Genomic DNA, 17,900 nt, shown 5'->3' with positions numbered 1-17,900 from the left:
TTGCTCAGTTTGTTAATTGCTTTTCTTGCATGGACTATGCTTTCATACCACAGTGCATTGCTGTCGCTTCAAACCCGCGTGGAAACGTTAGAAGAAGAATGCACAAACTACAAACAACATGTTGATAAATATATACAAAGCGAATTGGATGTACTTATAACACAGGTATGTATAGAATTTATTGCTGTCCAGACATTCCAGTGGCGGATGTAAAAAAAGGTATACGGTGGCCCGGGTCTCTTGGTTTTATTCAGTTTAACCTGCAGGGAATCCCATTTCAGATATACGAAAAATAAAACATTTTAAAAGGCAACATATCCCCGACTCTACAACCCATACCCCACAACCATTGCCACCTTCTCTTAAAAAGTCGTCTTAGTTTTCATCCCTGGATTTGACTTTTTCTCTTGTTTTTTTAACCACCCTATCCCCAGCGCCTCTTCAAGATGACCCTGGATCAGTCATTGCAAACAGCAAATAGTTGCATGTCTCTGTTTATTCTCAGAAAAGCCTTCAGTTCGACGTTAAGGACTTCACATTATTAAAGTGGTGATTTTATTATTCGCCTAGTACAAGATAACTGAGGTTAACGTCAAGATAAGGGTTTCGAGTGCGACTTTGTGACTGCGGTCCTGATAATTGCCGTGCGTGTTTTCTTCTTCTTCTTCAGCATCTGAAGAAATACCAGAAGCACCAGACTCCCATAGTAAAGCGTGCCGCGGAATGCCACTGTCCACCAGGTAAGACACATGAGCATGATGCATAGATACACCCAGGACAATTCAGAAGGGTCCGGAGTTCAATGGAGGCATTACATTTAGGCATTTGTTACATTTCATGACATTTTATTAATACAGAAGCACGATGCATAAACTCGATACCAACTAAATGAGGGCATAGGGGTCAAGAGGGTAAGTGAATATGTGTCTCAAGTTCAAAGGAGGCGTCAAATTTAGGCATTTGTTAAATTTCATGAATTGTTATTAATATAGAAGCATGATGCATAAATACAATACCAATCAAAATGAGGGCATAGGGGTCAAGAGGGTCAATTGGTATGGGTCTCGAGTTCAAAGGAGGCCTCAATATTTAGGCTTTTGTTAAATTTTATGATTTGATATTAATACGACACAGAAGCATGATGCATATCATGCATACACAAGACCAATCCAGATGAAGGCAATGGGGCTATGAGGGTCAGTTGGTATGGATCTCAAGTTCAAAGGAAGCCACAAATTTAGGCATTTGTTAAATTTCATGACTTGCTATTAATACGACAAAGAAGCATGATGCATATACACAAAACCTATCAAAATGAGAGCATAGGGCTATGAGGGTCAGTTGGTATGGATCTCAAGTTCAAAGGAAGCCACAAATTTAGGCATTTGTTAAATTTCATGACTTGCTATTAATACGACAAAGAAGCATGTTGCATATACACAAAACCTATCAAAATGAGGGCATAGGGCTATGAGGGTCAGTTGGTATGGATCTCAAGTTCAAAGGAAGCCACAAATTTAGGCATTTGTTAAATTTCATGACTTGCTATTAATACGACAAAGAAGCATGATGCATATACACAAAACCTATCAAAATGAGGGCATAGGGTCAAAAGGGTCAGTTGGTATGGGTCTTTTTTTCAAAGGAGGCCTCAAATGTAGGCATTTGTTAAAAGTTATGACTTGTTATTAATACGACACTGAAGCATGATGCATATACACATGACAAATCCAAATGAAGACAAACGGGACATGAGTGTCAGTTGGTATGGGTATCGAGTTCAAATGAGGCTTCAAATGTAGGCATTTGTTAAATTTCATAACTGCTTATTCATACAGCACAGAAGCATGATGCATACACACAAGACCAATTCAAATGAATGCATAGGGGCCACGAGGGTCAGTTGGTATGGATTTCATGTTAAAAGGAGGCCTCAGATTTAAACTCGTTAAATAGGTTGGCATGTGTTAAGTTTGAATACACACACGACCAATACAAAGGAGGGCCAAGAAGGTCAATTAATATGGGTTTTAAGTTAAACGGAGACTTCAGATTTTACTAGTTAAACTGTTTGGCATTTGCGAAGTTTCACATGTTATTGGTATGTCACAGAAGGTGGATACATACACGCATGGTTACACAAACTGGGGTCCTAGTGGACCAGGAAGGCCAAGGAAGGCCAAGGAAGTCAATTGGTATGAGTATCAAGTTCATTGGAGGCTGCAGATTTAGTTGGGATAAATAGAATGGTATGTTGAGTTTCACGACCTGTTTTTGCTTTGTATGTCACTCTTTTCGATTAGCAGCAAGGGACATACAATCTGATACAAACACAGGACCAATCAAAGCAAGGACCAAGAGGGCTAGGAGGACCTGAAGATCCAAACGGGTCAATTAGTGCGAGTCTCAAGTTCAAAAGGAAGGAAGGAAATGTTTTATTTAACGACGCACTCAACACATTTTATTTATGGTTATATGGCATCGGACATATGGTTAAGGATCACACAGAAATTGAGGGAGGAAACACGCTGTCGCCACTTCATGGGCTACTCTTTTCGATTAGCAGCAACGGATCTTTTATATGCACCATCCCATAGACAGGATAGCACATACCACGGCCTTTTGATGTACCAGTCGTGGTGCACTGACTGGAGCGAGAAATAGCCCAATAGGCCCACCGACGGGGATCGATCTCACAAGTTCAAAAGAGACTTCAAATTTAGACTTAAAAGTGGCCGGAGCCTTACTGAAGGTCTAAGTAAAGAAAGATCCTAATATCATTTATATTTTATGTAAATCACTTCAAACAGTGACGAAAATACAACACACTCCTGTGACTTCGATATACTCGTATATGGCAAACATTAAAACACCCATTTACAAAAAACAATCGTCCCCGTCTGATCGTTTGTTTTAGATTAAAGCTTGTTTCAAGATAATAATTAAAATCCCAGTCATGGAAATAAATACTAATTTTACCCATTATTATAACGGTTAGTTAAGGCAGTTAATTTTAAAGATGACATGGATCCGAGGATAATAGTATAAAGTATATATATTTTATTATTTTATATATTTTAGAAATTTTGATTACGGTTATATGACGTTGGACACATATATTATGGTCAAGGACCAAAGAGATAATTATTTAGGAAATCCACTATCGCCACTCCATGATCTACTGTTTGTCTACAACATTTACATACACTATCCCACATACAAGACAGTTCATACCACGGCCTTTGTTACACCAGTTGTGAAGCATTAGCTGGAACAAGAAATTGCCCACCAACGGAGACGATCCTAGATCGACCGCGCTTGACCACTGGGCTATATCTCGACCAACGGCACATTTTAATAATGGTTATGTGGCATTTTAATATTTAACCATTTCGAATAGAACATTCACTTAATTGTTCTGTCCGTGACACGCCATTCTTCGATTTGATTTTGATGCAATCGCTAACCTAGAACCATGTGAAATAATAATAATTCGCCATTCACACTCAAAATGCGGGACGTCTCCGCCGTTTACTGTAACATTATAAATGTATGTAATAATAAAATTTTAAAGGGACTATCCAGAGTTTGCTGCCCTTATAACATTTTTACGACATCTGGAGCCTTTTTGATAACTACATTTACCTACTAAAGATATTTTCTGGTTTAGAATATCGATGCTTGTATAAACAAGGTTTTTGTTTTGTCGTCCTGTTGGGGCAGGGTGTAGCCCACTGGTAAAGTGATTGCTTGGTGTGCAGTCGGTTTGGGATCCATCCCCGTCGGTGGGCCCATTAGGCTATTTCTCGTTCCAGCCAGTGCACCACGACTGGTATATCAAAGGTTGTGGTATGTGCTGTCCTGTCTGTGGGATGGTGCATATAAAAAATCCCTTGCTACTAATGGAAACATTTAGCGAGTTTCCTCACTAAAACTATATGTCAAAATTATCAAATGTTTGACATCCAATAGCCGATGATTAATAAATCAATGTGCTCTAGTGGTGTCGTTAAACAAAACAAAACAAACTTGTGTCGTCATGTTTGTAATAGCTTTAACAAGATTTTACCTTCCAATAATTTCGTACGTACGAAAAAATATATATTACGAAGTTCAATGAAAAATGACTGCCACAAACTTGGGTACATGACCGCAAACATGTCTGGTATTTTAAACAAGAAAATGTATTTAATATGTAATTTTAGTCGCCAAAAAGACTATATGTTATTATTATAAGACGAATTATTCAAACCGTGTCTATGTTTGTATTTTGCTTTATAAGATGGAGAGGTAGGATTGCAGATTTAAACAACAAATATTTAACTTAAACATTCAATATTTATACCTTTTGATTTGTTTGAATTATATTCTGAAGTTAATGATGTGGTTACTAAAATATAGTATTTGATTTTAAAAACGACTTGAGTAATCTATCCGATATGTATATCATGTAAACTGTTTGATTTGTTTGACAGGTATTTATTTACCTGTAGGGGCTGAATAAGTTTCGTGATTTGAATGAATGAATGAATGAATGAATGTTTAACGACACCCCAGCACGAAAAATACATCGGCTATTGGGTGTCAAACTTTTCGTGATTTATGCCATAAACCATCTATGCCGTTTGAATGGTCTGAAATATTTTGAAAACTGTTTTAACCTTACAGCTGTACATATACTTATCGAATTGTTGATTTTCTAAGACTATTTGACCATGCATAGCTTCAAATATATAATCTGTATGAACAAGTCTGATTTTCGAAGGTCTATGTTTTACTATAATTCATATCAAATCCTATGGGAAATATTTTTTTATTTTTTAAAGTATTACCTGACAAAAATTTCTGAAGTATAACTACACTCCATAATGTTCTACATGATAAATATTATATCTTTAAAAAACAAGAAGAAGAAGAAGAAGAAGAAGAAGAAGAACCCGGAATGTATGGGGTTTTTGGGTTTTTTTTATCAGTAGTAACAGCAGACGTGACAACTTAGGAAGAGAGTATTTGCCATCATAACGGTGTTGGTTAGGCACTTAATAACCATAAGAATCATAATACGACAAACAAATTATATTCTTGCCTTAGTTGCTATACTCTATAGACGCTATATATCGCCCCCGAAGAAGAAAATTAGCTATTGCCCTGCATCCAACCCAACTCTATCACTTCCGACCCTCTCCTCAAAATAAAAGTCCAACATGAACATGCACAAAGCTGGCGAGTTGTTTTCACACACGAATTCCGGCACGATGCCTGGCGTGTATGATCCAATGTAACATAACAAGCCACTCGCCAATTATTTTTCAACATTGGCGAAAAACAAACTCTTTGCTTGGAGTCCGTTTAAATGTCAACGCTAAACACACACACAATAACGTCGCAGGCTACAAATCTAGTTGACTCCAAATTACGTTACGGACTTTAAGATATGCCCATTATTTAAATAGTCTGTCTGTGTGTGTATATATATTGAGAAAGCTAAATAATCCGGATTCCTGCAAGCTGAAGTTTTGTTTGTTCGTTTGTACCTGATTGAGTAACTACTTTAAAAATATACCCTAAGCATAAGCGTAGGAGACGGGGGGGGGGGGGGGTTGGGGGAGAGAGCAGCGGGAAAACCTCAATTCGGGGGAAAATTATTATACAGATATTCGTGCAAAATGTTCTAAACTGAGACTTTTTTTATCATGTATTTCCATCATTCTACCCTCAAAATTAGCTGTAATCCATATAAAACTGCGTAATGATTCTTTTGCAACCCTTTTGGTAGTAATGCTAATGTGAATAAATGTTGTTACTCAGAATCGGGCATTTTTGTTTAATTCAGACAAAAACCAGCCTGCCCCCTCCCCCAACAAAAATGGGAGCCCGCATGGGCGTATGGGGACTCTTTGATTTAGGGGGGCTGGAGGGGTTGATTTGCCCAAAATTTTACCCAGATAAAAACTGCCCGAATTTCCCCCACTGTTTTCCCACTGTTTTGCCCGAATTTGGGGGGGGGGGGGCTTTTGCCCCCCTGCCCCCCGGGTCGTACGCCCATGGGAGCCCGTACACATATATGTTATGCATACTACTACTTCAACAACTATTACTACTACTACTACTACTACTACATACATACATACATACATATAACGCATACGTTAAAAGCGCTGTGGGATTGATGTACGAATTCGCTCGATTTTGCATTACGCAGTTGTTGAATAGCCGCATAGGTATCGAAACACTGGGAAGGGTACTCATGATGTTTTGCTTATTAAAAATAGTCCTGAACCAAATAAAACAAATAGAACAAGTAATTTGAAACTTAATATATCTGAATTTCATTCATACCCAAATTCATCTTCAGAAGCTTAGCCATGTAGCTATTCCCTATCTGTACCTATATGGGATATGTAGATATCACATTCTATAGTACTCAGTAGTAGCAGTAGTGGTGATTCGCATGTAGTTAACGTATTTACTGCGAAGAGGAGACTTGAAAACATTAATTTTGTACTTAAGGCTTTTTTCTCTATATATTCCTATGTACTAGTACATGCATATAATTGTAAAATATAGAAGGAAAAAAAAAAAATCTGTTTACACTATGTAAAAGGTATTGCTACTTCACAACTGAATTTCGCAGTTAATTGAAAACGTTTGTATTTAATGCTGTGTACATATATTTGTACTCACAACTGCGTAGTAGTAAATAGGATGGGGAGAAAAACAAGGATTTTTTTTTAAATATCAGTTTACTTAAAGATTAATGTGCCAACCCATTGAATGTCTGAAGAAGATTGTAACCACACACAGTCGCATATATCTCGTCACCATCACACATCAGTTCACAAATACTATAGGGCCGTACTTAATGGGGAGGTGGAGGGGAGAGGAGTCGGTGTTTCTGTTTAGTTTAAAAGTGCCTTTTTTCTACCTGGGGGGGGGGGCGGAACGTAGCCCAGTGGTAAAGCTCTCGCTTGATGCGCGGTCGGTCTAGGATCGATCCTCGTCGGTGGGCCCATTTGGCTATTTCTCGTTCCAGCCAATACACCGTGACTGGTATATCAAAGGCCGTGGTATGTGCTATCCTATCTGTGGGATGGTTTCCTTTCTAAGACTATATGTCAAAATTACCAAATGATTGACATCCAATAGCCGAGGATTAATAAATCAATGTGCTCTAGTGGTGTCGTAAAACAAAAAAGCAAACTTTTTGTCTACCTGGTGAAGACCTTTTTTTTTTTTTTTACTGCTTTCGTTATTAGGGGCCGTTTCGGCACGGCTACACTGCTGTCTGGGATGATGTATATTATAAAAGACCCTTGCTGCTAATCGAAAAGATTAGTTAAAAGAAGTGACGGCAACGGGTTTAACTTCTCCTTATCTGTATGTTAGGGCCATAAAACCGAAGGTAAAATATGTTGAGTGTGTTTCTTTCAGCCCGTTTCCATTTTGAAAAAAAAAACCCAAACGTATTTGGTTAAAAATCTAGCATTTAATTTATAATAGCTATATGTCAGGTAAGATATGGTCGACAAAATAAAAAAAAAAGTCTAATATCATCAACACATTGACAATAGGACAGTCGACAAAACAAGAAGGTTGATATGCATCGGTTGGTTTAGCCCCAGCTCCAGGTGGTTGAAGATTATGTGTATGTTCAAGTGTCGTTAAACATGTATTCGTGCATCCATCCGTATACAAATACTGTGATCATGCTGACAGTGAAAAAAACACTAAGGTTGTTTAAAAATCTACTGAAATTCTCGAACGTGTACTAAACGGGATTTTTTTGTTGATATTTGCGGACCACCCTTGAAGGGACATTCCTGAGTTTGCTGCATTGTAAGATCCTTCCGACTAATAAAACATTTCTACGAATAAACTTACATATTAAATATATTTTCTTGTTTATAGTATCAGTGTCTGTCTATTCAATGTGTTTCTGGTCGTCTTAATATTTGTAAGAAGCCCAAACTGGATTTTGTCTTCAAATAATTTCGTACGTACGAAAAAACAATATTTTAGGAAATAAAATGAAATTTAACCTAGTACAAATATCAGAACGATCAGAAGCACGTTTAATATACAGCCACTAATATTTTATGCAGAAAAATATATTTGATATGTAATTACAATCGTTAAAAAGTCTCTGTTAGTCGATAACATCTTTAAAATTGCAGCAAATTCAGGAATGTGCCTTTAAGTGGTGATAGGTCATCCACGAAGTTGACTTGAATGGTGGCGTGTAACCTGCTTTTCAGATAACCGTAAATCAATGGCGCGGAATTTACGTCCGTATTTTAGTAGTAGGTCTATCAGGACCGTACTAAAAAAAATCAGTGCACATAATATTGGGTCTTCGTTACATAAACCAAGACACCTTTTCGTATTTTCTTTGGGAGATGTGGTGAAAAAACTTCCTATCCGGTATAGTCCTACACATCTAGTCATCGCCCCGGATATTATTTAAGTCTGTTATCGCACCGGATATTATTTAAGTCTGTTATCGCACCGGATATTATTTAAGTCTGATAATATGTTTAACTGCGCATTGTAATACTGACGTTCGAGTACTGTTTCAAGCGACGCAATATTATTATTATTTATTGCATCATTATAGATGGAATGTTTCTGTATCTTCTATATGCCTATAAGTAATCCCCTTAGAGATATGCAAGACGTTTTGCAACCACACTTTTACTGTTACGGATACCGATAGCTAATAATAATGGGCCAAAGCATGTTGATGTCGTTTACGTACTAATTATCGTTTAGCTAGTTTCGTAGATCGGCGCAGGTAGAAAGAAATGTTTTATTTAACGACGCACTCAACACATTTTATTTACGGTTATATGGCGTCAGACATATGGTTAAGGACCACACAGATTTTGAGAGGAAACCAGCTGTCGCCACTTCATAGGCTACTCTTTCCGATTAGCAGTAAAGGAGCCATTGAGCCTCGCGGAGCACTCACTCAGGGTTTGGAGTCGGTATCTGGATTAAAAATCCCATGCCTCGACTGGGATCCGAACCCAGTACCTACCAGCCTGTTGACCGATGGTCTAACCACGACGCCACCGAGGCCGGTTCGGCGAAGGTAGTGACCTGAAGATGGTGGCAGTCTCAGAAGTGTTATTTGTTATATAATTATATGGACGAAATTTATTACGTGTAGAAGGATTTTAATCGTAAATTGCTGTATCGTCCAAATGGTGACCTATCGCTATCCGTAACAGTAACTGTGGTTGCGAAATTTCACAAATCTATGTAGAATCATGGCATGATTTGATGGAGGGATTTCCAATTTTTTTAGGCAATCATTAAATTAGCTTAAAAAAGAACAAAATCAAAAGATTATGGTGAAAACACTTGGAAGACAAAATAAATATCACAGAAGCTAACGTATCCTCGTTATTTGTGCCGTTTTATACAATGTACCTATTTAAAAAATGGTGAGGGGAGACCAAATTTACCGCAATCTATGACTATAACATTTTATGAACCTTTCCCCCTCGTCCATATCTTCTCGACTTACGTAGAAACGATATATGGATGGGACACATTTTTAATCTTTATTTATATAGGATTAAAGATGGGGGAAAAACATATATGTTCGTGCTTGCGTGGGGAGGGAGGGGCTCCCGGTTCTACCACCGAATCCCCCCCCCCCCCAACATATTGTAAATTTACATGGCCTCTTTTTTTTTCTCTCTCTCAAAAGATATTGGACTACATAAAATAAATCTCCACATGACTTGTTGCTTTATCGTTGTGGTAAAGGAAAAGCAATCCCTTTTTTTTTTTTTTGCGATGTTTGCAATTGTCCATGCAGACGTAGCCTAACCGCCAGTAACTTTGAACAAGTACATCAATGGTCGAATGGCGGAGATCTGTAAAAACTATCATGTCTCCACACTTCAGGCGATAGGACAACACTTGTAGTAAATTTGTTTCTAATTATGCTCAAGTCTTTGTAGTTGGGCCGGAGCGCGCCGTGATGCGTGTATGGATTCGAGGCGACCACACTGCACGAGCTCAGCGTGGTGGCGCGAGCTCGCCAGAAGCAGACATCGATGTCTGCATGAGAGAGTTCAAAGCTGGAAATAGATTTTAGGATTTCTATAAATATGTGGTTTTATGAATTTGTGGTAAGGATATATAATGAAGTTCTGTTTTCTTATTATTGAGGGAGTTTGTAATCGTCTTTTTAAACCGCAGATCCATGTTGGTGTCGGATCCAAAGGTTTAACACCCATTAGCTACCCAGTATAAAAAATATAGTGCAGGGCGCACATTAAGTCCGTATTTTTCTACGTCCGGTCGGACTATAAAATGCATCTTTAATTTTTTTTTTTTTTTTTTTAATTCACCTGCAAAACACACACACACACACACACACACAGAGAGAAACAGTTAACATTAAAGCTAGTTTTTGTATAACGACACCACTAGAGCACATTGATTCACACACAGATGCACACGTCCCTGCGACCGGCCTCGGTGGCGTAGTGGCAAGCCATCGGTCTACAGGCTGATAGGTACTGGGTTCGGATCCCAGTCGAGGCATGGAATTTTTAATCCAGATACCGACTCCAAACCCTGAGTGAGTGCTCCGCAAGGCTCAATGGGTAGGTGTAAACCACTTGCACCGACCAGTGATCCATAACTGGTTCAACAAAGGCCATGGTTTGTGCTATCCTGCCTGTGGGAAGCGCAAATAAAAGATCCCTTGCTGCCTGTCATAAAAGAGTAGCCTATGTGGCAACAGCGGGTTTCCTCTAAAAATATCTGTGTGGTCTTTAACCATATGTCTGACGCCATATAACCGTAAATAAAATGTGTTGAGTGCGTCGTTAAATAAAACACTTCTTTCTTTCACACGTCCCTGCTTAGTGAGATGTGATCAGCAAGCAAACAGATACTAAACCCCCTTCTCAAAGTCATAAATCTGCCATTGCTAGATATTATTAGGAAACTTGTAAAATAGTTTTAGTTATGGCAGGAATTTTACACCATTAAGTTAGTTTACATACTTGAAATAATTTTTTACCAGTATCTGTGGTGTCGTGGTTAGGTCATCAGTCTACAGGCTGGTAGGTACTGGGTTCAGATCCCAGTCAAGGCATGGAATTTTTAATCCAGATACCGACTCCAAACCCTGAGTGAGTGCTCCACAAGGCTCAAAACCCTGAGTGAGTGCTCCGCAAGGCTCAGTGGGTAGGTGCAAACCACTTGCACCGACCAGTGATCCATAACTGGTTCAACAAAGGCCATGGTTTGTGCTATCCTGCCTGTGGGAAGCGCAAATAAAAGATCCCTTGCTGCCTGCCATAAAAGACTAGCCTATGTGGCGACAGCGGGTTTCCTCTAAAAAAACAGTGTCAGAATGACCATATGTTTGACGTTCAATAGCCGATGATAAGATAAAAAATCAATGTGCTATAGTGGCGTTGTTAAATAAAACAAATTCAGTGGGGTTTTTTTTTAGGTTTTTTGGGAGGGGGGGTTTCTGATGTTTGTGGAAGGACTTTCCTTTTGCACTATCACTAACCCTAACCCTAACCGTAGCCCAAACTCTTAACTATTTATGATAAGTAATTATAATACTCTTTATATGTGATGGTGCCAAAGGAAAGTCCTACCATACCAGCTATATATTATATAGGGTAATGTAACAAAAACAGAAAGAACCACATTTTCTACATCCCTTTGGACTAGGGTGAAATTAAACCTCCTTGGTGCATTCATTGTCTGATTCAGTTTTTCTTATGCCAACCAGTACCCCACGACTGGTATATTAAAGGCTATGGTATGTGCTGTCCTGTGTGGGAAAGTGCATATAAAAGATTTATGCTGCTACTGGACAAAATAGCAGGTTTTCTGTAAAGACTATTGGTCAGCATTACCAAATGTTTGATGTCCAATAGTTGATGATTAGTTAATCAATTGTTTTAGTGGTGTTGCTAAACAAAGCAAACCTGTTTTTTTCTTGAAAACATCAGATTCTGTACATGATATATTCTGCTACATGCAACCTAAATATGTTGGGATTTTGGGATTTTTACTAGTGTGTTTGTGGCAGTTGTAATTTTTACGCACCACCATGTAGTTTCAATGAGGTTAATGATTTGCAATTTTATAACAACATTTTATTTATTATTTTAAACATATATTAATTCCCTTTAAAATTATTCTGTGACAGTCTTTACTGTCACTGGCGTAGCCTGAGCTGGACCTGGGGGGGGGGGGGGGGGGGGGGTTCGAATATGAACCAAGTGGACCATTTCTATTTTGTTTTTGCACCACCAGAAACTCCATATGTATAAACCTGTATGTTTTAGTTCTGAAAACGGACCATTTGCTTCAGCGTGTGTGTGTGTGTGTGTGTGTGTGTGTGTGTGTGTGTGTGTGTGTGTTTCGTCAAAAAAAAACCTGCCTACGCCCCTGATAGTGATGTAATGTGATCAACATTGATATTGGGTTTTCTTTTTGATTTTTGATTTGTGGTTGGGGATTTTTAGTAATACATATTTGTAAAATGTAAATCCAGTTATTTTTTTTTAATTCAACAATTCATTTAAATGAACATTATTATTAAAGGCTCAGGTTCAAACAAGTTTATCCACACTTACTAATTAAGCCAGTATTGTATATATGACACTACTCTTAATATAATATAAATATGGACGGGACGTAGCCCAGTGGTACAGCGCTCTCTCGATGCACGGTCGGTCTGGGATCGATCCCCGTCAGTGGGCTATTTCTCATTCCAGCCAGTGCACCACGACTGGCATATCAAAGGCTGTGGTATGTACAACCCTGTGTGGGATGGTGTATATAAAAGACCCCTTGCTGCTAATCGAAAAGAGTAGCCCATGGAGTGGCGACAGTGGGTTTCCTCTCTCAATATCTGTGTGGTTCATAACCATATGTCTGATGCCATATAACCGTAAATAAAATGTGTTGAGTGTGTCGTTAAATAAAACCTTTCTTTCTTTAATATAAATATCATCTTCTCTCCACGGCCTAAGTCGACAGATCTTTATTACTAGCAAGTATGCAATCTGATTTAGATCCCATTACATGTGGAAACAGGTGTATAGAAGATAGTATTAACATTCCCAGTAACTATTTGCAGACTGCAATTTGTTAATCTTGCTACGGCAAACAACGTGTTTTAACTTTTCTCAGATCTTGATTTGAGAAGATTGGAGTTGAAACAGAAAATTAAGGAAATCGGTTGTAGATATTTTGTAGCTTAAGTATTTGGACTTTGTGTATATATGTGAGAGAAAGTAGAGTAATTGAATTATTTCTATAAATCTGTTTTAAGGTTTCTTTAGAACATCTTTTTCTAGTCTTTCTTGACTAGATAATTTGAGCGGTAAAAGCTGTTTTATTTTTGTAATATGGTGTTTATATATATATATATATATATATATATATATACTGTAAATCATGTAATTAATACGTCATGATATTATTGCGTCCGTACATGAGTGAACAAAAATGCGTATTTTTATTAATGCGTCGGGCAAAAGTCCACATCACATAAAAAATACAGTTGTGTTGTTATTATATTGTTTGGGCTTCATCTTTCATGTCAAAAGAAGTCAGTAGTTGTTTTCACAGCTACTACATAGGCCTAATCTGAAGCTGATCGCATGGTGGGTCGACCAGGAAGCCCTAATTACTTAAAGTAGTTTAATTAGTATAACTACACCTTATTAAGGGTATGCCTCACACTTTTGTGTGGTGATCGCTTCTAATTAATCCACCAGTAGGAATAAAAGGTAAACGGGTCGCTATTACAGGGCACAATATTTCACGCGAACGCAGACGTATTATTCTAACAAATGTTTTAGACTGATTTTATACACTTGATGCGCAGCACAGGAATAGACATTAACAAATGTGATATATTGCAACAGTGACAACTTGCGACCAGTCTAACTTAAATGCCATGTATAGAGTCGAGCCAAATGGTTTGAAGAAATACGTTGGTTGCGGTTATATAATTTTCTACTGTTTCATTTTTAAATGAATATATTTAGTAATACAATTTGTTGATTATAATTTTACAAATGTTCAAAACAGTTTAAATGTATACAGTAATCCAGAAGTGTAAGAAAATTTGAAAAATACTCACATCGCAAAATTAGCTTTTTAAAAACAAAACATTTGGAACATCACTTTATTATATAACCACTATGATATTCCAGGAAAGTGAAAATAGAATGGCAATATCGTAACGAAAGAAAGATTCTTGAAGTATTCACAAAAAGACATTTAACAAAAATTGTTTTTGTAAAGTTTGTTTTATCTTTATATTATAAAAGTTTTATTTTATTTAGAAGTATTATAGTAAAATCCTGCACATTTTTTGTATTGGGAATGAGACTAAACAAAATGCGTCAAGTTATTATTGCGTCGATGTGTTCACCGCATTTTTCGCATTAATTACTTGCTCGCATTAATTTCATGATTTACAGTATATATCATATTTGTAAAACAAATTTTAAAATATTTTTACTGTAATAAAACTCCCACCAAAATTACAATTAATTAATTCGTTTGTTCGTTTGTTCTTCTTTCTTTCTTTCTTTCTTTCATTCATTCATTCATTCATTCATTCATGGTTTTTTATTTATTCCATGCTATTCAAGCTATTGATTGATTCATAATCTCCCATTCATTCAATGCATCTTTTTCTCTTGTGTAGCTTTGCAGCTTCCCTCATTTCCGTGACCAAGTTTTCCTCAAGACTTGGTCCTAGTTTCATTTTCCCCCATATCCTTCCATAGTCATTGCTGTACCTTCTCTGGGTGAATTTACAAAAAAACCCATAATTGTCTTCATTAAAACTAAAATTCTTGTCTTGCTTTCCTCTACTTGATGCCCTACTGCCATCCCGCCCACTCATCATTTCCCACTTCTCTCAAGTACAAGCCTTCACCATCTTTCTGCCATCAAATTTTCTTAACTTGTATTTAAATGTTTAACTGGTTGTTTTGCACAAAATGGGTTAACATGTGGTTTAAATCAATAGAGATAAAACTGAAATGTGTGGTCGCCACATCTAATAACAAGAGGAACATGTCTGGCTAAATCACCTGATTATCTGACCGATCGGTGCTTCTGTTTCCAATTATTATCACATCTATGAGCATACCTGTCACTTTGAGTGATGCACTGCTGTTCTTGGCCACTCATTCCAATTGGCTAATTAATTGTTCAATCAAATTAATTGTGGTTCGCAGGAGTCCCTCATTAACATGTCAGCCAAGCTGTGTAAGTGAATGCTTCCTTTAGAACTGGGATGTGGGGGGATCATCCGATGTGGTTTCCTACCGTGTTGTGACCTCATCATCTGATGGGAGTGTTATTAGTACCTTTACCAGTCCAATTGGAGGGGGCTATAGGCTTCACCTCCATCCTTCTGTCATTCTGTCTTTCTGTCTGTCTGCCTGTCTATCTTTCTGTCTGTCTGTCTGTCTGTCTGTCTGTTCCACATATAGTTTTCCAGATTTTTTTCATAAAATCTCCATCATACTGAACTGAAATTTTGTATATAGCCTTTTCATGTACTGTTACAAATCAGTTTGACTTTTTTACAGAGTTATGGCCCTTCAATTTAGGAGATATGAAAATTGTTTTTTGTATGGATGCCCCTCCCCTACAATATCAATGAGTTAAAATATTTTGTACATCGGTTTATAATATGTACTGTCTCAGACTCTTGTTTGTCCAAAGTATATAGACTAAAAGTTTTATAAACACCAAGCTAGGTCTCCTATGAAAGTTTCTGCTGTGTTTTAACACTTTCATTGTTAGATCCTTATAGGTAGTACTATATCATATATCTTCCATCTGGGTTAAAGTTCGAGGTGCACTGAACTTTTGATAGAGAAGTTAACACCACAAGTCCTGTGAATGTGCTGGGTGTAAAAAAAAATAGTTTCATCTGGGCAAAAAATGTACATGTATGCAATTTTATTTCATCTAGTACCACTGTGTCAATTAGCCTTGTGCTTGAAACATGTGAGGGGTATCTTTAAAAAAAAAAGGTACTCAAATTTTGTGCGGAACTAGGGTAGTCATAGATGCTACCCATTTTCTGTGAAATAAGCAACTTCACCCCCAATTTTTTCTGATTAACTTTAAGAGTGAGAGGTGGTAGTATTTATATCTGTGGTGTTTATGTCGATTGCTATGCTTTAGGTAGGAGTTTTAGCCACATAGGTTACTATGGTAGTTAAAGTGTATGATCGAAGGAAAATGAAGTTTTAACTGGTTCTTTTTAAGTTAAGATTTTCTATTATTTTGTGTATAGACAAAACATCAAATCCAGTTTCTTTTTTTTATTCATTTAATTAGTAATGTGATATGCTGGTACAAATGGTGTGTCATAGGTTAACACTTACAGCAAATTATTGAATAATTAACCCCATAAGCATTCTATTGTTGTGATCCTACTAATATTAATAACCTGGCTAGTTACAACCAATTATCTGACACATTCATTCATAGTTTTATCACACCAATTGTACAATCACCTTTGAAAGTGACTGGAATGTAAAGTTGTAATATTGTTGTTTGCATAATGGTCAGTATGCATTTTTTAATACTTTACATTAAAAAGTTTTAAAGGGATATTCTTGAGTTTGCTGCATTGTAAGATGTTTCCGACTAATACAATATTTCTACGATTAAACTTACATATTAAATGTATTTTCTTGTTTAGAATATCAGTGTGTGTACATTCGATGTGTTTCTGGTCGTCATAATATTTGTAAGTAGCCCAAACTGGATTTGGTATTCCAATAATTTCGTACGTACAAAAAAATATATATTAGAGAATAAAATTAAGTTTGACCTAGTACAACCGTTGGGATGATCAGAAACATGTTTAATATATAGTCACAAATATTTTATTTAGAAAAATATATTTAACATGTGATTGCAGTTATTAAAAAGTAATTGTTGATTCATATCATCTTAACAATCGCCTAAAACACAGGAATGTCCCTTTAAGTAGCATAAAAAAACATAACTTAGGTTTACAAAATACTGTCCAGAGTAAATTTGTTTCACATCAGAATTTCTTTTAGCCTACATGGTCCAAAGCTTACCATTAAAATAAGTGTTCATGTTTCTGTAAATGTGTCGCACATTCATGGATAATTTCACTTGTAATATAACTCATCAACCCCTAATTTATGACACTGCAAACATAAATGTATCTAGTTTTAATAATGAATATCATCAACTCTACCCTGTGATGTTACCTAGCATCACAGAGTACAACTGCCTTATGGTAACACAGTGGTAACACCTATTTAGTATATTGTACATGTACAGAGTTCAGAAGCTAAAGTTTTTTTGTTTTTTTTGTTTAACGACACCACTGGAGCACATTGATTAATTAATCATCGGCTATTGGATGTCAAACATTTGGTAATTTTGACTCGTAGTCAACAGAGGAAACCTGCTACATTTTCCTAATGCAGAAAGGAATCTTTTATATGAACTTTCCCACAGACAGAAAAGCACATACCACGGCCTTTGACCAGTTGTGGTATACTGGTTGGAACGAGAAAAAACCCAATCAGTTAAACGGATCCACTAAGGTGGTTCAATCCTGCGACACAAGCACCTCAGGTGAATGCTCAACCGACTGAGCTAAATCCCGCCCTGAGTTCAGAAGCATTATTCCTCTTCATTAACAGTGGTTTTTGTGTGACCCAGATTGGAAGAAACATAAATGTGATTATTTGTTTTCTAAATACTTTAATATTAAAAATTCACTTTAACAGCAGCATTAAACATTGATTTATTCAGGATGCATGTGTTATTTGAGAAACTTTCTACTTTTATCAAAGTTATATATATATATATGTATATGT

At 36.9% G+C, this 17,900-nt stretch overlaps 1 protein-coding gene across 5 annotated transcripts in view; it reads left to right on the top strand.

The window, feature by feature from the left end:
- LOC121379010 (collagen alpha-1(XIII) chain-like) overlaps positions 1–17,900 on the top strand; it is a 193,823-nt gene that overhangs the window by 306 nt on the left and 175,617 nt on the right. For all 5 annotated transcript variants that reach the window (XM_041507442.1, XM_041507444.1, XM_041507441.1 and 2 more), the window contains exons 1-2: positions 1–165; positions 671–740. The exon at positions 1–165 is cut by the window's left edge. In XM_041507442.1, coding sequence (XP_041363376.1) covers positions 1–165; positions 671–740 — 235 coding nt within the window. The remainder of the gene's footprint in view (positions 166–670; positions 741–17,900) is intronic.

The sequence above is a fragment of the Gigantopelta aegis genome, chromosome 8 (assembly GCF_016097555.1).
Source record: "Gigantopelta aegis isolate Gae_Host chromosome 8, Gae_host_genome, whole genome shotgun sequence".
Lineage (NCBI taxonomy): Eukaryota > Metazoa > Mollusca > Gastropoda > Neomphalida > Peltospiridae > Gigantopelta > Gigantopelta aegis.
This window is presented reverse-complemented; position numbering and strand designations above follow the sequence as displayed.